Here is a 26,733-nt window from a genome sequence, read left to right on the forward strand (position 1 = left end):
AAGCTCCTACTTATGTAAAAACGTATCTGTACTCCTCCTCAGTCTGCATATGAGATGGAAAAGCAAGCCGCAGTTTCAGTTTCAAACACCTCTGCCATCTCTGCATGGAAAAATGGTGAGCCATAGGTCTAAGCAGATACCATTCTGGAAACTGGGTCACATCACACACACAATGTGTTACATAAACATCACAGGTGGACATTCATACAAAGAAAAATATAAAAGGAGGGCTGCATTCAGAGCCGCGTTGGCCATTTTCCGCCATGCACAATGCATCTTCAGCAAGAAACACAATAAAAAAACTAAAAAAACCAAACAAAAACCAACCATCCACCCATGCAATTAATCCAGGCACAAAAAAGAAAAGTCAACTAAACAAGACACAAAATGGTGGTCTGGGATTGAGGTGGATAATTCATACCAAGCTCTGAACCCAAAAAGGAGGGAAAACTAACAGTGTTTTCATTTAAACTGCTCTTACCTCCACCATAATGTGAAAGGCGTGCTTGTTGAAAAGGAACATAAGAAGCAAACAGAGAAATTATTGCCATCTTCTTTCAGTTAGTGGATGAAATAGAGGCAGATAAAAAAGCAGGACATGATAAGTCAGCCCTGAATAACCTTTTGTTCCCCTCTTGCGCTCCAGAGCAGGGCTTCTAGTTCTTATCCCACATGGTTCATGAAGAGGTTAATAAGCATGGTTCCGAAGGCAAGATGGTACATTTTTAGGAACTTAAAATGATGCTGAAAATAGAGACTGAATGATGTGTGAAAAGAACAGAAGATCACAGTGAAGCCAAACAAACACAAGTTAACAGCAACAGCACCCTGATGTCAGACACACAAAACTTTCCCGACAGAAGTCATGTAAGAGGCAGAAAGGTTGAGCTTGGAGAGTCAGACCTTCAGCTGAGGACATCAACATGGAGCTACAGAGAAATCAGACATGAAAAATATGCCTCTCTCTACTAACGGCTGCTTTTATCTTGAAATAGATGCTTATATAAGTGGAACTAGGGCTGGGAGATTGGATCAATATATCCAACAAGGTCTAAGTTAAGTTTGGAAGCGTAAAGTTAGTCGGTTAGTTTTAGGCGCTAAAATTAGGTGGTAAAATTTCAGTAATAAATACGACTTACAAAGTGTGATCAAGTTTTTCTATGCACTGGACTATGAGAACTGGTAAATCTGCTTAGTTTACATAAGGTTCTCTTTTTTAACTTTACTTCTCTTGTCTCTCCCCCTACTTTCCAACCGGATGCTAATACATCCCTACAAGTCTATTACCATTTAATTTTTTTGGGGGGGGAGCTTTTTATGTTATGCTGATTTAGTGCTCTGCCTCCTTGACGATGAACTTGGTAAATCAACGTGGTGAACAAGCCTTCTTCTTTTCCCTTAGCTGAGGTTAGGTTGATAGTTTAACACAGTCACTGATGGACAGTCCCATTAGTAATAGTAGGACAGACAAATGCAGCACTCGTGGAGACGATTTTATTGTGTAGCTGATATTAAGTACTGCCGAGTAAAACCTAAAAGTTTAAAACTTTTGAAATAACAGTGTACAATGGGCAAGCTAGCTGCCTGTGGATAGTTCTTCTCCAAGTATAAGATAGCACATGTTGCCCCCAGCCATTTGTTTATTTAACTGAAGTCAGTGAGCCACATGTGGCCCAATCTGAACTCAAACGGGCCATACTACAGCATAAAATATATGACATGTATTGTTAAACTATATGAAATTTTTTTTAAACTTATTTATAGTTGAAACAGCTTGATATCTAGAAATACTAGCATTTAGTTATTTCACTCCTGTGTAAAAATAACGGGAGATTTTATTATGAAATCTGAGTTGATAATGATTTAAATACAAATTTCATTCTTTGTAAAGCCATCCAGAGGGGCAGTCGAGCCCTCTGGATGGCTGGTGTTGACGCCCTGATGCTTCTAATTTAGATGCTGCGTAATGTCGGGCTTTTATCTTTTTGGTTTAAAACAAAAATGATCCTAAACAGGTGATTTGGATCAGCACATCCAACCTAACATGTCGGACTGATGGTAACCATTTGGAAATGTAAAAATTCTGTCCAAGATGACACACAGCAGCCCCAGAATTATACTACATATCTGAAGCACATGTCTGGATATGAAATGATCCCAAACACTACACATGAACTCTATCATGTAAGAGTTCAGACACATTTTAAAGGCCAGCTGCTTTGTCCAACGAAAACAGAAAAGAAAATGCAGTAAAGCAACAATCAGGTCAATATCAGCTTTCAATTTCTCTAACAGCACCTGCCAGCTTCATTTTTGCATCAAATGAGTTAATAAGACATGGTGTGGAGTCCACCGATCCTTTAGGACTTCTTTGGAAAGCTGCACCCAGACAAACAAGATGTAAGTAGCTCCATAATAAAGCAATTGATGGGATTTTGGTCAGAATCGATTGCTAAGATGGATAGAGATGAGAAAATAGGGCCCACGTTGAAGGAGAAAGAAAAAAAAAAGAAAAAGAGGCTAGACTTATGTTTAAATGCTGCAGCTCCAGGCCTCTTCGTGTGAAAGCTGTGGGTCTGTGTACTCAGACAGAATCAATTCCAGTTTGCCTCCACTTCGCACTGTGGTGTGAATAATGGAGGCTTGGTGGCAAGTATGCAGACCATGATGGACCGCGGCCATCATGACATAATGACAGAGTGCGACAGAAGGACTTTGGCGCATGAAATTTTCTGCATTTCACACTGGGTTTTGTCATTTTAAGGGTTGGGAAGATGGCTAATTAAACAGAAAATCCAACACATAATTTTTTTGGTATGCTAAACCCACACTGATGCAAATCTGCTGCCTACATGAGAAAGGAAGGCAGGAGCTCTTTTTGTTTTGCTAGGTATATTTCATCTCTGGTGCCTTGTCTTGTAAAATTAGGGAGCACAGCCGTGATAATGGATCCAATAACGATCATTAAGTGGGAACAATTACTTTTGCATTGTGAAGACTGCATGTTTCATTACCTAGCAGAGAAAACTAATGGTGTTTTTCTTTAAATGACTAGAAGGCTCCTTCGCTGAGGAGAGAGAACAAGTTCAAAGCTAAAAATGTGCAAAAATTCTTAACAAAATCACAAAACAAAGGAAATATTCAGGACAGAGATTTCTGTAACTACGCAACAGCCTCCTGTTATTCAAATCCTGACTGAAAACATCTCTCTCGTTGACCCTTCAGTTTCTGGTTAGGTTCAACTTGGTGTCAGTGTATCATCAAATAATGGGTTTGTTGTTTTGGTTGCTGATGGTCTTATCTTCCTTTAAAAACGTTCAATTCCTTTCATTTTAATGTCTTCAGATGCCAGTAACAATACTTCCCTTGTTTTGTTTGATCTGAGATCATCTGTCAATACTCTGCATTAGACTGGATTAAATCTCATCTCATGGGCAAAATGTTCTCAGTCTCTATTAATCATTTCTTTTCAGAAGAGGACTTTTTAACAGATGTTTGATTTACCATTTGTATGCGGATGACATCCGGTTGGTCTTTTCTTTCTGGCCTTTCTAACCTTGCTGATCTAAATAACTGCCTGACTGCCATCAGGTCTTAGTTAAGTGCTCAATCTCTACAGTTAAATTTTAGCAAAACAGAGACTCATAACAACTGCTCCAGATAGCACCATATCAAAGATCAAACAATGCCTTGGGTCTGCCAAGTTCCTCTGTTAAATCCAGCTCATGTAACCTTGAGGTTATCTTGGACAGTTTCCTGTCAGGATCTAATTTTTTTTCATCTACGGAAGGACCATTGCTAAGTTGATTCTTGTGAATTCCAAGCTGGAACTGGAGAAAACTGCTCGTGTTTTTCATCTTTTCTCAATCAGTTACTGTAAAAGTCTTAACAAATCGTCTTTGAATCAACTTCAATCAGTCCAAAATGCTAATCATCTCTTTCCAATTTCCAAAATCTTTTCACTGGTTTTCTGTCAGCTTCGGATTTCATTTGAACTTTTAAAGCTTTGAATAGTGAGACAATCCCTTCCATCTCAGAGATTTTACTGACCTATTCTTCCAACTGGTCCCTTCTGTGTTTGGATTACTGGTGTTGCCTTGTACACAATGTTCAACACAGGGCCTTTGGGACAGGCTTTTAGCTTCTATTATAGGGTAGGTAACCCCGAGCAACAAGGAACCTTTACTTATGTAAGCATATTGAGACTGTTTTTAATTAACACAATCAGCTTAACTTTATAACATTTTTGATTTTAAGATGTCTGATTAAGAACTTTAAGTATTTCCAGCTGAAGTGGCGTTACTGTTAAAATCTGAAAAGTTCCTGTTATCTTGAGTCGAGCTGACTGAAACCTTCCACCGCTTTTAGGAATGTGAATTTGAGATTTTTGAGAAAAAACAAAAGGATAGCACTACTGCAAAAAACTAAAAGCATGCAGAAAAAAAATTTCATCTCAATAAAGCCATAATTGTACGCAAAGTGTTATTAATTCCACAGCACTATTGACAAAGAACCCATTTAATAGTTAGGTGACATATGTGTCTAGGGTTTACAGAGGCTAGAGAAAATATTAGCCAAATACATGCTGGTAAATCTGGCACAAATCATAAGTGGAATTAATTTCAGTTTTATTTATATAGGGAAAAATTGAGAGTATCTTCAAGGTGCTGTCCCCAAGTGGAAAGGAGAAACTCCCTTCGAACAAGAAGAAACCTGGAGGTTTTTGTCTGTGTGGTGACACCTATCAGGAGATTACTGCAGCGAGTCCTCATGCCCTCAACGGTGGTATTAATGATATGGAGCTGTGGTGACATCACTGCTTGTGGTCGAAGTGACCGATGTAGTGTGCACAAATGGGCCGTTAGCATCTCTGTTGGTGGTGTGAATGCAAACAGAAAAAAAAGCCCTCAAATATATGTAGTTCAAGAGTGGGCGTTTGTTCCAAAAACACTTCCTGACTCTGCAATTCTTTTTATTGTTGTCCTCATTTCACAAATCAGTGCTTCAGCTAATGATCTGTTAGCATTTTCAGGTCCAGATTCAGGGGTTTTCAACACTCAAGAGGATATTAATAAGACATATACGTCTTTGTCTCCCTGGCTGTCTGTTCAGACTGCAGCTGCCTGTTTATGACATAATCGCATTGCTACTCGTTTTAATTAGAGATTCAGATTAAATGTGCGCAGTGTGATGCAGAGCTCTGACATTTTACAAGATGAAGCAGTGTAGCTGGTACACGGATGCTGTTAGGGAGCGGGGAAAATGCTCCCAACAGGTATGATTAATCACTAGAACGACTTCCCAAACACACAGGACACTCTGAAATCCAACTGGCAACAGGTGTGGCCAATTTGTTGCTGTCACATTAATAATAAATGACCAAGAAGAGCGCATTATGCTCGGGTGTCGATGCGAGCATGACCAAGAATAAAAAATCTTCTGTTTTTGACATTTTCCCAGAGTCGCTGAGAGCTGATATGAAATGAGGTGGCAGAAGTTTTCACTTGATGGATGTCTCTTTCAAAAAAATCCAAACAAATTATTCAAATTTAATCTGACAAAGTGTTTTAACTGCGAATTGGAGGAAGATGTTGACAATTTTTCATTCGCCTGTGGACGACTTTTGCATAGCTAATACAACACTGGAAATTTTCTGGCATACTTTTATAAGTTTGTGTTCCAGAGTTAGATGAAGCGGTGCCGCCTTCCATATTCTCTGCCATTTACAAAGGCAAATTCTTATATTAAGCATGACCAAAATTTAAAATAATGAAGTTCAGGCTTCAGACTGCTCGAAATGCAAACTTAGTTTTTCAACTTTTAGCTCTGTGGGACATCTCGGAGATAGGAAATTAGGCTCCACCCACCAGCTGTTTGTGAGGGGCAGCCACTTAGAAGACAGCTGGCTTACAAACAGAGGAGACAACAGATTTTTGCTACCTTTAGAGGCAGAAACTATTCAAATTCTTTTAGCTCCAATAAAATAACCAGGCCAGCTGCTCTGGAGTCCAATAATCTATGAAAAAGAGCATTTATAATGCTTAATTAGCAGGTATACCATGGTGTGACATACAGCACTGCTATAACTTTGGATATAAAAGAGAAGATTAAATATCAGCAACGTTTGGAGGGTTAGTGAAAGTGGGCTAGCTCATGACTAGCTACTACCTGGTGGCTATCTACAGAGCTATAGTTAGCTAGTGTAAACGCAGTATAGCAGGGATGATCTTAATTTCAGAGAGGCGCAAATATATGTTGAGAAAAATAAAGATACTATGTAGCGGCACAGTCCCACAGTTTTGTGGGACTCATTACAATTAAAAGGGAAAGCAGGTTAAAAAGACGAGAGGCTCATCATCAAAAACAGGAGACAGGTGGACCCGGAAACGGTCGATATGTCATCACTTAACAAGCAGACAGGACACCTTTAAATGTCTCACTTCATCGAGCAGGTGTTGCACGTCCTAATTGAGTAACCTCTGTTGTAACAGAGGGTGTCTGTGGTGTTTTTTTGTCCCCTTCAACAACTGAATTGCTAGCAGCCGTCCTTGATGACTTTGCAGGCTGTTTGAGTGATTGTCGGAGTCACCTCTGCTTTTATTTTTTTAAAACGGCGCCCGTGGTGTGACTGAAAAACATCAACACCACCACACACATACGAAAAAGAAAAAAGGCAGCAGAAATAAATCCCTCCATATCTCCTCTCCCCGCTGCACCCACCTCTCTCCTCTCCATCTCCTATATTGAAAAAACAGGTTTAATCAATTGCAAAATAAGCGACGGACACAAAAACGGCTGCAGAGGGGGACTGCAAACGGACCTCCTGTTTGTTTTACCCACCTTCACGCAGCGGGCGAGTGGAGTTTACCTCATCACCCTCTTCCAGAAATGCATATTAGCTGACTTTTAAATACATTCCTTGTGAGTGGAGTGACCTCCTTTTACTTCCCCTCTCCTGTCCTTGCACACCTACTCATTCATGCAATAATGCACTCCTGCACGCACACACAGGGTTACACACATGCAGCATGACTCCATTTGTTCCACCCTGGCTATTTTATTTCATTTCACTCCCCTCTGATTTTATAAATCTTATAGGTGCTGCATTTTTCTAATCCCCTCTGTATCATCTTTTGTTATCTGATCCACTCTTTTTTTCCCCAGTGCTGATCTTGTTTTGTTTTCTGTTGTTTATTTATTCATTTATCTGCTCCCAGGTAAGATGCTTCATAAGCTTCTTAGCGGTGTTGTTTTTCCATCACCATTTGTATCCAGATTGCATTGTGTTGCTGTCTTTTTTATCCTCTTCCTGCCGTGCTTTAGCACCGTGCAGATACAATAGCCAAGTTAAGAGAACTGCATGTCTCTCTTCACTCCCACCCCCACACTCCCCACTCTCCCACCCACCGCCAACACCACCACCATCCTCGGAGGCAGAGCTGCAAGCGTCTCTCTCTGCTTAGTTTTGTTTGCCTATATAAAGCCTCATCAATAATGCAGAGGCCCCTGACTCCTCTCTTCCATACTGTGGAAGCTGTGCATGGGTTTTCTTTTTCCCCTGCTGCCGAGCAGCCGAGAACATCGCTGCTGCTGTAGGGTTGAAACAGCCTCCGAATCACAGAAACTAAATTAATCAGGAATTTGGTGAAACGGTCTTATTCTCAGTCCTAAAACAGCGAGGATTTGAGGATTTGTCTGAAAGGTTTATGACAGCGTTAAATCAGGAAACATGGTGAACGTGGTGACTAAGAAAAGGTATCCATTTACCGTCTTAGTACTTCACCAGGGCGTACAGTAAATGGTGACGCTTGTGGCTAGCTAGAAGCGTGCAGGAGTAACCAGTAGACCAAAAAAATTCTGAATTTATTTGTAGATAATCACCTGGGTCTCTTTGTTTGTTCCTCTGGGAGCGACTACCTGTATCAGCAACATTGATCCATGTGTGACAGTCAAACACGCCCCAGAACGGCCACATGCACACCAACGCACCACTCGCCGACTTGCTCCGGGTTGGCGCCAACATTAAACACACATCCATCAAACAGAAGCAGATATCAGCGGAGGAGGAAACAGCGGGACGACGTCTGAAGACACATGGATCACATATAATCAGCTAAGTTGACGTGTCCTCAGGAAAAACTCCTGGTATACTTCCTGCAACCCTCTGAAATCTCCGCTCATCATTCATATCAGTGACTATACAACTAACACCATGACTGTTTATTTAGGGCAGTGCAGTTTCAGGCCTGAAATACTGAATGTACACTGGTTTTTATAATGCTATTAGTGCTGTGAATTATATTTCCTAAGATCTTGGGCAGTTTTCCTTACTGTTAACACTGCTAGATTTATACCTTTAGATTAATGTATATTGTACAGTCCGAATGATTAATAAATGCACCGAAATTTTGTTCTCATGTCCACTAATTTGTTTACATTCTGAATGACAATGTGTTGGAGAAATTTGACATCTTGTTTAAAAATATCTTTTTGTGGCTCTTACTGGAGATGGTGTCGGGTGGGATTTCATTTCATGCTCAGAGTGGTAAATATTTCCCTTACTTTCATCCTGTGTGTGGTTTTAAAGCATTTCAGGAAAGAATTCCAAAGGGAAGCGTCCCCAAAACTGTCACACATGTATGATCTGCTAGCATCATAGACTCGCTGAGCGCTATGTGGCTGTAAGCTTGTCACCCCTGTGTTAGTTATTATTGTTATTAATTGCTCATATTCCTTCAGCACCAAAGTAATCCATGGTAACTGTGCCTCCGCCGCCCTCGCACTCTGCAGAATTGCTCGCATTAATAACTGATGGTCTGAGGGTGTCTGAGGGTCAGCACTCAGCAGTTCATTAATTGCTAAACGAGACAGTAACAAAAGAAAATGACCAGGGCGCCCATGCACACGGGCTCCTTTCGAAGTTACTGCGAGTCACCAGCTCTTGTCCTTTGGCCACGTATAGCTTAACAGAGTAATCACTGTGAGGGACATTGTGTCAGTACACTTAGCGGAACATAGCAAAAGAAAATGCGAATACTTTATTTAGCAAACTTCATTTTCCAAAATATAAGCAAATGTGCTATAAAAAGAGACTTAAATGAAGTTTCAAATAACAACAGGTAGTGGCTCAAGTGCCTTTAAAAGCCACAACAACAATAACAGCTTTTTCCTTCTGTTTTAGCTCTCAGGCTAACAAATATTTCAGTGTTTTGAGTTTTATTTTGATGTAGAAACTGAAAATGCTAACGCTAGCAGCTAGCACAGCTACCATCAGCCAAACTGAGCGTTTAATTACAATTAGACAATGTAATTGAATTTAAATGTAAATTTTAGCCCGTTAACTTTTAAGGACGCCCCGCCTTCTATTGATACTTATTGCTGGGGTGGATATGGACACATCAGTTGGCTAAGTGGAGTTGTTTAAAGCTCTGCCTTTCCACCAGATAACTGCATCAGTAGCTTCCACCCACCCATTTTCCGCTTCCTGCCACATGCTCGGTGGACTCATTTGTGTACATTTAGCTCGCACGACACCAACCGTGTACTTGATTATGTCTTTTATAGATTCAAGTGGTGAAACATATTATTTAAGGTCTTTACCTTACAGGAACCCTGAGGTGACTGTTGTTGTGATTTAGCGCTACATTCATAAAATTGAAATGAATTAAAAATAGTTTTGTTTTAGTTTTTGTGCAGTTTTTGTGCATATTTTGCACAGTAATGTGCATTGATGGAGTTTGTAGAAGTATCTCTGTTTCCAGGTATTAAATCATCTTCGCAAGGTGACACAGTCTCTTTCTCAGACATGCCCGGGCTTATTTCATTGTTTTGTCCACTAAGTAACGTAAACCATTGCTATAGCAATGACATTGCAGTGTGACAGTTTCACTAGGGATAATCTGATATGGAACTGGGCTAATTGTAAATAGCCCCCCCAAAAAGGGCACAGGTAGATCAGAGTAATCGCACTTGTGTGTGATTAAAAGCCTGTGTGACACACTCTCAACAACACAGTTCGGCTCGTCTCCTGACTCCTCATGTGGTGAATTAAAAGCAAGTCTGAGACGAGTTCGCTCTGAAAAGAGACCCGCAGGAAAAAGAAAAAGACGGAACCAGGGCTCCTCTCATCCTTCTAAACAGGACTGAAATAAGAAATTGTAAAAGCAATTATCCAGACGTAAACTCTCGGCACAGCGTGTCAGCTCTGGCTGACCATCGCTCCGTCCCTCGGCTGCGCGGGGCAGGAGAGGCCAATGCTGTTGGAGCCCACTGATGGAAGCGGAACAGTGGTGAAGCTGAAGGTTGGTTAAACAAAGAAGGCAGTGTGCACACTGCGGCTGACTGCAAACTTCAAATAATGCACAACCTTTTTAAAAGCGAGCAACTGATGAAGTCATGTCAGAAATAAATATTAACCTCAATCAGAGCACAGCCGGACGTCTCTTGTAATAAATTTAACCGAACTTTAAAGGTATCAGAGGACGAATCCTCTGACAAGCAGGAACTGACTGGTTTTACATTTCCCCTTTGTTTGCAATTAACAGATGGAAGTCAGACCCGATGGTCACTGAGGCTGAACAGACAGAAAGAGAAACTAACTGCATCAGCAAGCAACTTTGAAGAAAGAGGACACCGCAGCCTCGCCACACTGTGTGACTGACAGGTGACCTCTGAAATCAGACGACAGCGACGAGCAAACGTGAAGACAGAGAGACAAACCGAGATTAAAGCAGCGATGGGCTGGACTCTGGTGGGACTTACATGTGTGGGGACGAGAGCAGCTGGGTACGCCAGTTTGTGGTGCCTCCACATCCAGAAGGAGAAGAGGACGACAGCGGCCAGGCCTATGATGGGAACCAGGGAGTAAAGCAGGGTGCTGAAGAGCTGGGGCTTCTGGGAGAATGGGTTGGAGGTGGCTGTGAGGGGAGAAACAGAAATTACATAAGTCAACGGGAAAAAAACCAGCCTGAGCTCCCTCGCTTTGTAGCCACATTGTTAATGAGCTCATGGACTCGATCACCATTTTCAGGTCATAGCAAATAAATGATATAGTTAACTTTTACAAATCATAGTCATAATTAGAATTAGAAAGGAGGATAATCCGGTATGTTCAACACCAAGATGGTGACAATGAAAGCGCTCACCTTATGGCTTCATGATTTAACCAGTGTCTGAAATCATGGTGGTTATTGTCCACCTTTTATACTGCCTATGTAACTAAAGCTGTGAAATATCGACACACTTAATTTCTGAAGCACAAATCTCGAGGTGGAATGCAAAGGACATGCTTTCTTTCGCTAGATTAGTACCTTTTTAGGTTTTGTTTTTAATATTTCAAGCTGTAAAAACAAGCATCAGATGTTCAAAATGTCCAGTGGGATTTAAACTACGCGTAACCCAAGGGTCCTGTAAGGAAAAGCCAACTAAATTAGGCTTGAGTGTGTAACAGAGGCAGAAATATTAGAAAGACTTCATTGCTCAACACGTCTCATTTAATAGTTCTACAAAAATAACCAATGTGCACGACTAGATCCTGTAATAAAAAAACAAACTTCAGCTGAAGTGAGGAGCCATGATAATAGATTGTTCAACCAAACTCTCACAGCAGCATATGAAATAAATAGAAAGAATATAGGAGTTGCTAAATTGGCTATTGCTAAGTTGTTTAAATTGGATAGTACAATTGTGAATAAATAAAAAATAAATAACAGACAAATGACAACAGTGTAAAACTGAGGGTTCACTCATTGTTGAATTGAATGTGCGATGAATTTAAAGTGTATGGTGCCCTGTACAACTCAGGCTTCCACAGCCCTTGGGAAGGAGCGGTTTTTCAAAATCAGTGAGTTTCTGTTAACGCTGTAAACCACAGGCTCGGTCTACAAGCTGCATTTCAGGAGTACTTGAAGGAGAGACAAAGCGGTGCTTTCTGGCACAACCTCACCTACTTTCAAAGTGCAGGGAGAGCACGACAGATCTGAATATGTTAAAACACCAGCAGCACTTTGTGTGTACAGAACAACTTCACTGCTTGGCTGATGTGTCTCGACTTGTGGCCTTCATCGGGTTCCTGAGGACTGGCAGTAAGATAAACCGTGCCCCAGCGTTAAAATAATACAGAATTGCTCAACTTATTTGCAACCTGTTGGAACTGATAGTTCTCGATATGCCTCAAAGGGAGGACATGCAAGAACACTGAATCTCTCACAACTCATACACCATCAGGGATTGAGCAACCAAATCTGCCACACGTGTACATCTCAGGCGACCAAAGGTTCTTATCTATACCAGATATTATAAAATCATCATGTTGCTTAGCAACCACCTACCAATGGAGTTTAAATGACCCATTTCTAGCATTTAAGCACCCAAAACACCTAATAAAAGCGTTGCATCCTTTTTATTCATGATAATAACATCTAACTTCTATTCACAGTGCTTGAAAAGTATCATATGAGATATTAGACCCCCATCATGTTGCCTGCCTCCCACCTAATAAAAAAATGACAATTATACTCTCACCTGAGGCTTTTTATTGCAGCTTGACCCAATTTTGCCTTCAATGCTGTTTTAATTCTTCATGGCACATACTTAACAAGAAGCTGGAAACCATGTTTAGAGATTTTGATGGGACAGCATGACACAGTTGCTGCAGATCTGTTGACTGCACATGGACGATAAGAATCTGCTGTTCCACCACATCTTAAATGTGCTCTAACTGGATTGAGATCTGGTGACTGTGGAGGCTGCTGGAGTACAGTGAACTCATTGTCATGTTCAAGAAACCAGTTTGAGATGATCTGAGCTTTGTGACATGGTGTGTTAGCCATCAGAAGATGGTACACAGTAGTCATAAAGAGATAGACATGGTCAGGAACAAGGTGAACTAGGTTGTGGTGTTTAAATGATGCTCTGTTGGTACTAAGGGGTCCAAAGAGTGCCATGAAAATATCCCACAGAGCATTACAGCACATTCAAAGTCACTTAAATCATCCTTTCCCATTCTGATGCTTAGTTTGCACTAGGGCTGGGCCATATCATACCGTTCACAGTAATACCGGTATAATGTTGGGCAACGATAATAAAATGAAATATCGCGATAGAATACGGGTAAAACGCGCATGCGCAGTGCCTTTGTTTTCATACGCACATGGTGGCGACGGAAAATGAGAAGGGGGCGAAAACGAATCGTTGAGTGAAACAGATGAACCAGAATTGGTTTGTAAAAATGCTGCAACTTCAGTGGTGTGGAACTGGTTTGGCTTTCGTCCGTCAGATACACAACAAAGCACTATTTTTGGTAGAGCATGCTAGCGGGCCGTCCTTTTTACCGTGTTTTTTTGGAAAATACGGCACACTTAAAATCAATCCTTTGATTTTTCTGAAAATCGACAGTGCCCCTTATAATCCCGTACGCCTTATGTATGAATTCTGGTTGTGTTGACTGACCTGGAAACGATTTTATGTGGTACACGGCGCTCGAAAATCTGTCAAATGTTTTAGTGCGACTTTGCTAAGCTACGAAGCCGCACCGCTTGATGGATTGTCGGAGCATTACGGCCATCGTAGGCAGGAGCCTCGCAGAGTGATACGTACTCTGCTTCGACATAATATTACCGTATTGTGTGTGTATAACCTCTTTTTAAGTTTTGTGGATATTATACATGGTTATGCTGAGGATATGTCGGCCAATTTCCACTGGAAATGCCTATTTGTTAAACTGTCAGCAAGGAATTTGCACTGTTAAATTTTTATATAACTTTAATGCACATAAAAAACAGCTGCTTGTTTAAGTGAAAATACATTGATGGTTTTATTTTTTGCACTAATAAAGTTGTGGAGTTGTAAAGTATTTTGTCTAGTGTCAATTATATCGTCAGTTATATCGTTATAGCAGATTTTCAAATGTATATCGTGGTAAATATTTTGGTCATATCGCCCTGCTCTAGGAACTTCAGGAGATTGTCATAATGGTTTATTTAATCTAAGATTACGTTTATTCTGATTGGTGATAATATCAGACCCTCCACTTCAGATGGACCTCCCTTCAATAGAAGCGCCTATCACAAAGCACAGAGTCACGTCAAGCTTGTTGGATCCTAAAAACACCGCCAACATCCTCTTGGTTACAAATGTGGAAACGGCCACAGAAGGGAGTGTGGGGCAGTCTTCCTGATCATACACAGAAAATATCTCCATGAAGTCAACTTGCAGAGCGGCATGAAAAATGCCTGATTTATAGAGGTTCTAAACATTTAATAATTTCACATGTGAAGGTTTTTCCTCTGCTACACTGGTATCATCAGTTTCTGTTGTATACACATACATTAAATATATATTTTATATTTCAGTATTTTTATTTGTGCTATACTTCACAAAAGAGATTTCTGACTTATTTCCCCTTGAAGCTCTGGTTGTTATCTTTCCACAAGAGTGCAGGACTTTATATTGCAGAGAGAAACGAGCCCACAGTGACTGAAACTCTCAGAAGAAACTGCTCCAGGATCAGCCAAACAAAGACAAGAGTGCACAGCCTTCCTGGTTGGCCTCACGCTGGGGCTCCATCTCTAAATGCAGCTCTAACCCTGCTTACAGCCACCGTGCTTAGAGATCGTATCGGCGCACGTAAGCGCACACAAACACACACACGCACAGCAGGATTAGCAAATCCATCTCGTGACATAACGTAATCCGCCTGCCAAAAATAACAGAGCTCTGAACTGTGCCCGACCCCTGCAGGAGGCGCAGGGTGACGCCTGCTCGCTCAGCCTGTCCTCCCGTCACAAGGTGCGGCCGTCTGATTCGGCAGCACTGTCAAAACGCCGACGCTCAGACGCCGACCCGCCGCTGCCGCCCTCTGAGAGCAGGGAAGTGAGGAAAGGCGTGAGGGAGGGGGTAGGTGCCGACAGGACTGCACCAGCTGCATTGTGGGACCCTCAGGGTGTTTGTCGGGAGGTTGTGGAAAGTTGTGCCTCTACAGGAAGTCTGCAGGTTTCACAAAGTCAGATTTACAGGGTGAGACAGACGGGCCTGCCAGACACTTCAGCTGCAAACTGATGAGCGCAAGGACACTAGAGCCACCACTGGTTGGTGAAGCATTAATCACCGGTACCTGAATGTGCTTTAAGCTCCTGTTATACTAAATTCAGGGATAAGTACATCCTTTTCATTCATTTTATTTATATGAATATACTATGTACTCCTAATTGATTAATCTATTCCTTTGATCGTTTGTCTCTTTAACTTATATTAAACTACCCATAATAGCACATAACCCCCAGTTTTGTCTAATTTCCTGCTTTACAGTCATCAGTGAAGGACTGAACTTTACTAACCTGCATAAAAGACGCTATACAAATAAAGTTTGATTAATTTGCTGGCGGTCTTAAAGATTTTTCCTGCGTTTAAAAGATGTCTGAGGTCTGAAATCATTTCCATTCATTTTATTATTGAAGCAGGGTTTAATTTACTCAAGTTAAAATACATGTTTGTTCACAAAATGGCCAAGAATAACAAGAAAACACAAATTTCTGTTCTGATTTCCATCTGTAGCCGTTTTGTCTGCCAGCCTCTCTACTAATAGATTATTTGGACTTAGTTGTGACCCGGCCTTGACCCCAAAGGACGAGCTTCATTACTCACAAGGCTGCTGGCCTTAAAGGTGAAGGTCAGGCTGGTATCAGTAGGCGGAAAACCCAATGGAAGTTTAACCCCCCCCCAAAAAAAACATGAAGAAGAAAGAAAGAAAGAAAGATGTTTTTCCTGTGAAATAAAAATGAGTGGGTTGTCTGCCCGGGGCTTGGTGATGTCTGACAGTGGACACTTTTGGACACATGCTGCAGGTAGTTCGGCCTGTGCTTTAGCATACCTGATGGAAATATAAGTGCAGCAGAAGAGGTGGGGAGGAGGGCTGTTTGAATATTATTTTGGTTATAAAACACATTTATGTGGTTTTAGAATACGACGTGTTGTCAATAAACATTCTGCATCGACAAATTTTTATTATCAGTTTCATCGATTATGGCGACGAATCGTAGCAGCCCAGATTTCAGTTAATTCAGAGTGTCATTATTGAGACGAAAATTGCAATAGGTGCAATAGTTCCACTAAGATCGGCAGCGCGACTCCCTCACAGGATAGGTGACAGATTTGGAATGATTTTAGCCGAATACAGCATGAAAGGTGGAGATGGGCAGAGGTGGGTTTGCCAAGTAGCTTGCAGGGGCAGCGGCAGCAGCAAATGAAAGCAGACTAAAGCCAAGTTAAAAGATGACGCTCTAGATGACACTGTCCAATAGATGTGTCAGCTGAGCTGTGAGCTGATGTGGACTGGCACTGAGGTCAGCAGATCTGCCCCAGCTGTGGTCAGTCTTCATTTCCTACTTGATCTCATGCTTTGCTCAGTTTTTTTTTCACATTCATTACTGTGCAGAGCCACTACACTTAACGCTGATATCATCAGCATTGCTGCATTTACATTCACCATTTAACCTACATTATGAGGCTGTCAGGACTTTACATGTAAGCTAGTTTAATGTCTCATTTCCATTCCTATTCAAGGAGATAAACACATTGTTTAACATTTTTGTTTCTTAAAATAAATTCCATTGCATTGAAATGGGCTAAAAAAGGAGTCTGAATCATGTTTTTAGGGATGCATTGATCTTATATTGTTCTATAATATATCAGTTACTAAGCTCAGTGGATATTCAGAGCCATGAATACATACTGATGTTAAATCTTTTGCAATATTTCCACTTCATTACAAATAAATGATTCACATATTTGCTTAAATATTTTTCCCCGGTGCTTCATTTAGTGCAGGTGAGCACCATACAAAGCCCAGACATGCCTCCCTCAAACCTGGATGTATTCACTTTTTAATCATCATTCCAGCCCTGAACACCTGGAAGGAAGCTCAGTTGATGGCAGCCCTGCATAATTTCTTACATCACACCCTTTGCGCAAGGTCAGGCTTTCAAAATAAAAGCGTGGATGTCTCCAGATGGTAGATATAACTTGTATGTGCTTCTGATTGTTTGCTTTTAAGGTATATTTTTTATTTATGAGCCATGCTATAGAAACAAAGTTGATAGGAATAACTTTAGAAATAACCTCCCAAACAAGTACTGAGGTACGAAGTTGATAAGTTCGGTTTTTAATATAAAACCAATCAAACCAAGCCATGACCACCTCACAATCAGTTAATATGTGTGTATTATAACTTTAATCTTTTTCACGAAATATTTTACCTGGATAGTATGAATACTTATAAATTCATAGGCCCTCGAAATACTTAGGGGTATTCTATCAGAGATTAGCTGATTAGTTGATATAATGGAATATATTCATAGCTTCGATAGCAAAACTGCACTGATTTAATATCTGTGTCATGGAGAGAACAGAAAAAAGGGCTGGTATCCTGGATGTTTGATCTGTTTTCTGATTTTTCACTGGAGAAAACTTCAAAAAGTGTATTTTGGGTGAACTTCAAAGGGTCATATATCACCATGGGAGACAGGTGGCTGCTCAAAACAAGTTACAGCATATGAAAGAACTTTTCTTATCTACATTTTGATACCAGGTTCATTCTCTAGCCAAAATTCCTTCTGGGGCAAAATACATTTCTAATATAGTCAAATATTAAACATAAAGAATGGAGAAACACACTAACAGGGCTATTGTAAGGTAAATCACCACATTTTGGTTGGCCTGAGTGTTTCCAATGCCCCACTGACTCAGGTGTAGAGAGATCAGCTGGCGACCGCCACCACAGGTTGCTAAAAAATAACAAGTTACTCAGTATGCTAGCATGTTTGACAGACCAGTCAATGATCCCCAGTAACAACCATTTTCTAGAGATTCCCGGACAAGTTGGCGAGTTGTTTGCGGGAGTCTGCTTGTCACCATATGGTGCCTTTTTTTTTTCTCCAAGTTTATTTATGCAGCATCTTTCAGACACAATTTTACTTCGTCTTGGTGCTGCTCCACAAACCACCTTGCGATTGCAGCAGGTGGTCACCTGTCGTTTGCACAGAAGATGGCGACTTGTCTGCAAACACTCGCCAACTGCTTGCAGAGTGGTGGGAAGCTGGGATCGTCTGACCTCAAAGTAAAAGTTGCACCATTTGAAACAGCAAGTAGTAAGGCGCAACTTTTATGTGTTCTGTTTGCATTGCACTTTCTTATTTTGAAGTTTCATTATTGCTCAGCAAGAAGTTGGAGACAAATTGGCGATCTTTCATGCAAACTATGGGCAATCATGGGGATCTGCTATTAAGCAAAGCAAGCAAAAGATTGTTTTAGTGAATCATCCTCTTTGCAATCGATTTCATGGTGATGATTACCAACAAACTCCAGCAACCACTCCACAACTGGTGGGGGAATACACATTTTACCTCAGTGACCAGAGGTTGCCAGGAAGTCACCAACTGATCTCTACACCTGTGTGACTGCCTCGCATTCAGTAACATTAAAAAAAAAAAGTTCCAAGTCGAATTTAATTAAAATGACAGTTAAAACTCTTAATATGATTTTTTGCTCCAAAAAGACCCAACCAATTGTTACCATTCCACTTCCATATTTTCCTCCTGGGCCCACAGCGTGAGAAACACTGAACATCCCCTATTTATGTTGTTTTACAAAAATAGAGGATGTTCACATCACTACCGGAGAGCACCTGACTGATGAACCAAAGAGGCATCTCAACCACAATACGGATAATGGATATTAAGACATCATTACTAGTAATGAGAAGTATTGATGTTGGCATGTTGTATATAATAGTTTGGACCTGTCACACGGATCAAGTCCTGAATATGTTTTTCATAAACCTAAAAAAAATCTCAGGATCAAACAAAGACCTGAGTGTACACCGGCAGATGAGGACAATGCACTGAACACAGCAACTGGATGCTCCCCTCTAAAGTTCAGTGAAGTGAGTAAAAGCAACAAGCATTGAAAAGAGCTCTGGCTGATGCTCAGTGCCAAATATGGACCAACCCTTGTGCAATTCGAGGGCCTGTAACTCAGAAAAGATTAATAGCATATAGCATGAACTTACAACTTTCCAGGAACTCATTAAATATATATTAAAGCATTAAGCTCAAGCCTAGCAAACAAGCTGCAGCTCTGACTCAAAGAAAGCGTTTGCGCCCGCTGAGAAGTCGTCATTTTCAGTGAGCGTGCTGGACTGTACGTACTGTAGGCGGTCGAATGGTGCGGGTCGCTCTGCGGGGGCGCTTCAGGGGCGTACAGGAACCTCTCGTTGCACATGTTGCCTTCACAGCAGCAGAAGAAAACATCGGGACTCTCCTTCCTCTCCACACACTCGTTACTGCAGAGGACACAGAGGTGGAAATCAGAAACACTCAATCCTCTCCGTGCACTGCAAAAGGACACGGGAGCTATTTTGAACATGCACTCACTCCAGGAGACGTTACGCAAAAAAAAAAGAAAAAAAAGAAAACACACAGAACAAACAAACACTGCTTTCCATTCCCTCGCTGCTGCAACAGAGCACATGAAACAAAACATTTATAAAATAACTCCTACACATGCGAACAGACGCACACATGGACGCCGACAATCGCGCTCGTTCTCTCTTCTCACACTCACGCAGCCATCAGATAAAAGCCAAAGGAAGTGGCAGCCGCCCTCGATTTGCTCTGGACTCTCCAGGGAGGCGAGGCGGCGCCGTCTGAGCAGAGGTACCCCGAACTGTGCGGGCTACACATCCGACAACAACTTTATCGTTCGGGAATCAAAAAGGAAAACAGAACTGGCTCAAACCGGTATCCGAGGCCAGGGTGATGCTTTACTCTGGGACAAACTATAATAATCTCTTATTATCATCATCATCTGTTTACTGTCCTGGATGTGGACGCATATCTCATGCTGTGGTTCAGGCTCCCTCGCGCATGGTAATTAAAATGCAGCCATTTGGATGTGGAATCTCACAGAGGGACACAAATTATGCTCAAGGTGATTTTAAATGTATTTAGAGTTGAGGCTGCTGCTTTTGTCCTGATTCAGAGGCAGTGCAGAAATTAATGGGCAGCTTCTCAGCAACAACCCCTGCCACGATTAAAAGCTCGCCCTCTTAGAGCGCACGCATGTCTGGTTAAAGTTTGATATTTCCCGTATTCTGTTACTTACTGATGGGAATTTAACTACTATTTTATACCATGCAACCTTCTAGTGACAGCACAAAGTTCCCTTAAAATCATCAGCTGAGATTTCTTATGTGTTTTTTTTAAGGTTAAAGGGAGTCTGCTGGATCCGAAAACCCAAATGTAAATACACAGAAATGAGATTTAGTGATCAACTTTTTTTAGTATAACTACTAAACTACAGTTTATTTACTTTAACTGGACTTCATGAGCTATTCTGCTTGCTATTTATAAGGCCACTTTATTGTATTTACTCAGTGTTTCTTATACAGTGTCCTGTATTTTATTTACATTTTAGACAGGCGAGGGAAGGTTATTAGTAAACCACTGCACTGTTTGAACAAAGTAAATCTTAAAGTGGGACTATTCTGCTAACATCCATATTTTTATTCATGGACCCTATTAGAGTAGCTATGCATGATTCACAGTTCAAAATAATCCTAATTTACCCTACAAGCCCATCAATGATTCTTGCTGTGTGCTAATACTGTGACTATAGCAGGTCATTTAGTCCACAGTACCTACTAAGACACACTCTGCTTTCCCAGTAATATGTTATGCATGTGGCAATCAAAGAAAAACTATAATAAAAATAAACAAACAAAAATATTTTTTTTGTTTCCTTTTTGCACTGGAAACCTAGAGGACTGTTACTTCAGCCAGACTGTTATCTGAAACCAAAATGGGAAGTTAGATGGTTGTTTTTTTTCCCCTCAATATTAAACCAAAGTCATGTGACCTACTTCAATTTTATCATAGAAAACAACCCCCAAATTTTGCTTTTTTTTCCTCTTTAATTTCTCATGTTAGACAGATATTAGGCAGGCAAGCAGGAAGCAGGAGTTAAGAGCAATCGATATCAAAATAATAACCAAAATAATAAGGAAACAAAGGAGGGAGGCAGGTGGATACATAAGTGTCATAGATTAGGTTGATTCAGTGGGTAGGCAGGTGTGATGGTTGAAAAGATAGATAGGTAGCAATGTAAGAAGGTGGGTGGGTAGGTAAGTGGGTGGATAGACAGGTATAGTGGTAATTACATGGGGTGGTTAGTTGATAAGTAGGAAGCCAGGGTGGCAGTGGGCAGGTAACTACTGGAATAATTGGTTGGTATGCAGAGTGGGTTGGTGTTGGTGCTTACCTGTCGTAGCAGTTGACATCATCCAACCAGCATCCCTGCTTGACAATCTCCACGGTCCCGGAGACATTTTTCCATGTGGCGAAACAGTGCCGCCTCTTGTCTTTCTCGCCGTAGCAGGGTTCGATGCCGCTGCGGTTAGTCCGCTCCTTCTCCCAGCTGGAGTTGTAGTAGGCGCACTCCTGCGTCTCTGAGCGTCCCAGGATGGCACCTGGAGAAGGACAAAGAGGTTATTCTTTAATTTCTTTCCTTTTAATTTGAAGGAGAGCATTGTTGACTCTTGCAGGGGAAGATAAATTACTCTATCAAACATGTTGTCAGGTGACGTCTCAAACACTCACGAAAGAAGCTTTCGAATGAGGAAATTTACAACCGCTGTGGCTGCGAGGTGTAAGAGTTGCTCTCCTTCCTTGTCACCGACAAAGAAGATAATTTAGCTGTGTATCAATAACTGGTGGAAGGACATTTCTTTACAGCCTCCACATATAAAATGAAGTGAAGTCATAAAACATTTCTCAATAATAAAAATTCACTTCTCTGGTACTTTTCTATGTGGACTCCCAGAATGCCTCAGAATCAATACACCAATGAAAAATAAAAGCTTTAAAAAATAAAAATAAAAAAGGCAGTTACTGGAGGAACAAAACAAAACAAAAAAGTTCCTGTCCACAAACAAAAGCAGAGCAGGGACGATCGACTTCTCTCCCCGCCAAAATAAAAGGGACTCCGATTTCCTGCGGATGAAGCCTGCAGGCAGCAAACTGATATCCAGGGAAATAACTGCATGACAGCTTGTCAGTTTAGCATTGCTGCCGCTGCCTCTCATCACCTGTCAGAGACTTAGTCCAGTTTAGACTGCTGACAAGTCTGAGGATAGTCAGCCGCTGTTTGCCTGCTTCCTGGCGCTGCAAGCTAAACAGCCCAGACATACAGGAAACAGAGATTACTTCCCACATTATTTGGTTTGTGCTCCTACAAAGTGAAATAAAGAAATTTTGACTCTTAGTCCTCTAAATGTGTCCATTCAGTTTTTAAGCCATGAAATGAAACTGAAAGAGTTTCTGAGCTCCTTTATGCTAAATTTCCTTTTTGTTTTACGCATTTCTGTTGAATTCTACCTTCCACACCCAGCTTGCTGCCATTTGTTGTAGAGATGTAGCAAAAAAACAAAAATCTTTGCTAGAGTTACCCAACAGCCACTGATTGCAAATATATTTGCAGAGGTGTATATGCCTTATATGCTCCATTTCCCTGTATCTTTGCATATGTGCTTGCACCCATTTCGTATTTTCCTAGCAAAATATAAAGAAATTAGGGGTGTCAAGGCCTCCACACTGCTGCTTTGTACTACAGTACTTGACGCTGATTGTACAAAGCCAGGTTTCCATGGCACAACATTCGCAAGTCTATTAATCAGGTTGTATGTGTGTGCTTATGCACCACTCTGCATTTAATCATTAGTCATTATTAAGCTTTAGCTCTCTTCCACAGTGTGTCTTTGTCCTGTCCCCCTCCTCACCCCCAGCCAGTGGTGGCAGATAGCTGCCCCTCCCCGAGCCTGGTTTTGCTGATGGTTTCTTCCTGTTAAAAAGGAGTTTTTCCATTCGCACTGTTGCCAGGTGCTTGTTCAAAGGGGGTCATCTGATTGTTGGGGTTTTCTCTGTGTTATTGGAGGGTCTCCACCTTAAAATGTAAAGCACCTTGAGGCAATCACTGTTGCCTCAACCAATTGGTAATCTCACAAGCTTTTATATATAGGATTCATATTGATTTAAATCTTTTTCAGACCACAATACAACAAACAAATACAATTTCACAAACATGGGAATGGTGTGCGTCTGTCAAAAAGCTCTCAGCTACCTCAGTCTGTTGATATAAGTCAATTAAAGCTATTAAAATGAGGCACTGGGATCCAACTCTGGAGTCAACATTCAGCAGATATACAAATGATACATGGCTTCTTTTTTTTGTTGCTGCTAAATGTGCAATTAGTGAGATTTGTGGGTTTTTGGATGAAGAGTGAGAAAAGCCACTAAAGCAGAGGCTGTTAGCTGGACATTTTTTAACAAACAGGATTTGTTATTTATCTCTTTATACCTGTTTAATTCACTCTTAATTGTCTGTTTTTTGTTTTTGTTAAATTGTTCCACCCTTGTAGGATTTGCGCTCTTGACCTAATTGCCTTTTGTTTATTGCTGCTTTTAATGTCTCAAAAGCGCACTGTAATTTAAGGGAGAAAAAAAGCACAGGACAAATAGAAAATAATGCTCCAATTTATGGGATCATTATCCGCTCTCCTCTGCCAGTGAAATCACGTCGCAGAGGAGAAGAGTCCTGACCGTGTCTGCAGCCACAGTAGCTTTCAGAAATTAGAGCTTAGCTTGCGTAATGGAGGTTAACTTTAGAAATATCATGTATTTTTCAATAAAATGGCTGCTTAAGTAAAGCCAGTTAATGCCAGCCGGGGCCCCCAGAAGCGCCGCAGGTCTCTTTTCAACGACATTAACAGCTGCAGATGGAAGTGAGAGGAGAATGGCTACTTTACTGGCAGGCGAGGTCACGCTGCCTCTTAGCAGCACCGACAGCATTTTCTCTCTCTCTTTCGTCAAATCCATTTCCCATGAAGCCCCAAACTATTTCACAGCAACAGGTGCAACTGTGAAGTGCTGCCTGCGTGATTGAGAGGAAATGGCTCAAGTAAAGAGGGAGCGAGAGGAGAAAAATAGTTGGGGCTGCTGAATGAGCAAAGCCGAAATAATTGGTTCTCAAAAAAAACTAAACGAGTGTATTTTTCTATATGGTAGCTAATGTTACCGGCAACTTTTACGGCGAGCCATTTTAATGCATGTCCATGAGTTGCATAGGAGTACAATTCAATTTTTTGGGGAAGGCTTTCCGCAAAGACAAGGTTTAAGAGGGTGTTTATGGGAATCTCTGACCGTTCCTTTGTGAGGTCAGACACTGTTGGGTGAGAAGTCCTGGCTCACAGTCTCCACTCTAATTCATCTCAAAGGTGTTCTATCAGGTTGAGGTCAGGACTCTGTGCAGGCCAGTCAAGTTCTTCAACACCAAACTCCCTCATCCATGTCTTTATGGACCTTGCTTTGTGCACTGGTGTGCAGTCATGTTGGAGCAGGAAGGGGCCATCCTCAAACTGTTCCCATAAAGTTGGGAGCATGAAATTGTCTATAATTTCTTGGTATGCTGAAGCATTAGTGCATGAGTTGCTCTCACTGAAACTAAGAGGCTGAGCCCAACTGCTGAAAAACAACCCCACACCACAATTCCCCCTCCAACAAACTTTACACTTGGGACAAAGCAGTCAATATCGTTTAGTACCGTTCCCCTGGCAACCTCCAAACCTGAACCCGTCCACTGGATTGGCGGATGGAGAAGTGTGATTCATCACTCTAGAGAATGTGTCTCCACTGCTCTACGGTCCAGTGGCAGCATGCTTTACACCACTTCATCCAATGCATTGCATTGTGCTTGGTGATGTAAGGCTGCAGCTGCTCGACCATGGAAACACATTCCATGAAACTCTCTACACACCGGTTCTAAGCTAATCTGAAGGCCGCATGAATTTGGAGGTCTGCAGTGATCGACTCTGCACAGAGAACATCTGCTGACCCCGCTCTGTGATTTTACATGGCCTACCACTTTGTGGCTGAGTTGCTTTGTTATACCACTAATAGTGGCCTGTGGAACATTTAGTAATGAGGAAATTTCATGACCGGACTTTTTTCACATGTGGCATCCTATCATGGTACCACTCTGCAATTCATTGAGCTTCTGGGAGCTTCTGATGTGGATGGATAAGTGAATACTTTTGGCAATACAGTGTAAGTTGATGTTGGATTATATAAAGCATTTCTCCAGCTGCCCAGTCCAACAATAAATGACTTTAAGATACATCAATACGTTTCCATGAGTTAGAGGATGTTAGTTTGATGTTGTGTTACATAAGGCATTTATTCTGTAGAGTGGGCTATTGTTTCCATTTATGGCCCCCACTCCACTCACAAGTTCCTCTGCAGCACAATATCCAACAAACTTTTCAAAATACAGTTATCTGGTGCTTCTCTGCTCTGAGCACTTGGATTGCTTTCTTACTACAAGCCTCGTTCATCCATTCACACACTCATTTATTCAAGAACCTATATTTTAACCTAACATTCACACACTCACACTTTGACAGATGCATCCGAGGCAACTCGAGGGTCAGTATCTTGGCTTGGGACAGTGCATGTGAACTCAACTTTGTTGTCCAGTGCCGTTCTTCCGGCACAAGACAGTTAGTATAACGAAGAACTATATCCATTTTTATTTTGCCTATGGTTGCCTGTCCAGCGCTATTCATTTAGTGTTGGGTTCAGTTTCAAATTAGGCTTTTAAAACTCTTCTAATCATTCCATAGGGAAAGGAAAACAGCCATCGACTCCTGTGTTCTTAATAGTAAAATTACTGCTTTTGTTAATGGAGTCCAGAGAGCAATAAAATGGCTTCAGCTCCCTGTGGAAAAGTAAAACTGAGAAAATGACCTAAAAACAGCACATACCTGAACTCAGGGCGATTTCTTAAAATTGTTTTTAAAAAAAGCCTTTTACTTCCAACTATGAACCACAGGCGTTTCTGAACAAAACGACTTCAAAGAAACCAAACTATCCCAGCTTACCCAAAGAAACAGTCGTAATTGTAAATGTGTCTTTAATCAATCAATCAATCAATCAATCAATCAAAGCTTTATTCGCCACATGCAGGTTGCCCTGCAGTGAAATGGGACCCCCCCGACCTTACACATAAAACACAGACATTACATGGGGATACAGGTCGGAGATTGGTAGCATTAGAGAAAAACATTGAAATGTACATTACAATGGGAAAGTACAAGAGGAAAAAAAGAGACCCCTACTCATGCTGTGCTTCCATGGTAGGACAGCATGAGAACAGGAAACAAAAAACTCCTCTGCACAAAAGCACATGAATGTCCACAGCACAACATTATGAAGGACATGACAAGCCACGGGATGGGTGGGGGGTGAGGAGTTATCCGAAGCGAACACAGCAGCCGCCCTGCACAGCGCTATCATTCCAGCGCGGCACATAGGCCCGCCGTGTTCCCCCGCAGGAAACAAGCATCGAAGGAGTTTTAGGAGTAAAATTGCTGTTTTTGTCAATGGAGTCTGGTGGCTGCTTCCAACGGCAATTAACACAAACATCAGAATTTAGTTTCCTGTGAACTGCTGCAGCTCTTTTACTTTATCCTGACCTCAGTTTATTCTCAAAGGTTGCTTTGACATAAAACTGAACATCTAGCCTACTTCAGAGAAAATGCCAAGATGTACACTGCGTACTGCCTTTCAGCCTTAAAAAATCCTCCAAAAAACAAGCACAGGAAAAATAAGCATGCACTATGCAAATGTA

General features: G+C 41.3%; 1 protein-coding gene across 1 annotated transcript in view; it reads right to left on the reverse strand.

Moving 5' to 3' along the window:
* acvr2ab (activin A receptor type 2Ab) overlaps positions 1-26,733 on the reverse strand; it is a 79,354-nt gene that overhangs the window by 24,267 nt on the left and 28,354 nt on the right. Inside the window, exons 2-4 of the mRNA XM_039606228.1 lie at positions 21,313-21,520; positions 19,203-19,336; positions 10,762-10,916 (exon numbers count right to left, since the gene is read on the reverse strand). Coding sequence (XP_039462162.1) covers positions 10,762-10,916; positions 19,203-19,336; positions 21,313-21,520 — 497 coding nt within the window. The remainder of the gene's footprint in view (positions 1-10,761; positions 10,917-19,202; positions 19,337-21,312; positions 21,521-26,733) is intronic.

This window comes from Oreochromis aureus, linkage group 23, assembly GCF_013358895.1.
Source record: "Oreochromis aureus strain Israel breed Guangdong linkage group 23, ZZ_aureus, whole genome shotgun sequence".
NCBI classification, from domain to species: domain Eukaryota; kingdom Metazoa; phylum Chordata; class Actinopteri; order Cichliformes; family Cichlidae; genus Oreochromis; species Oreochromis aureus.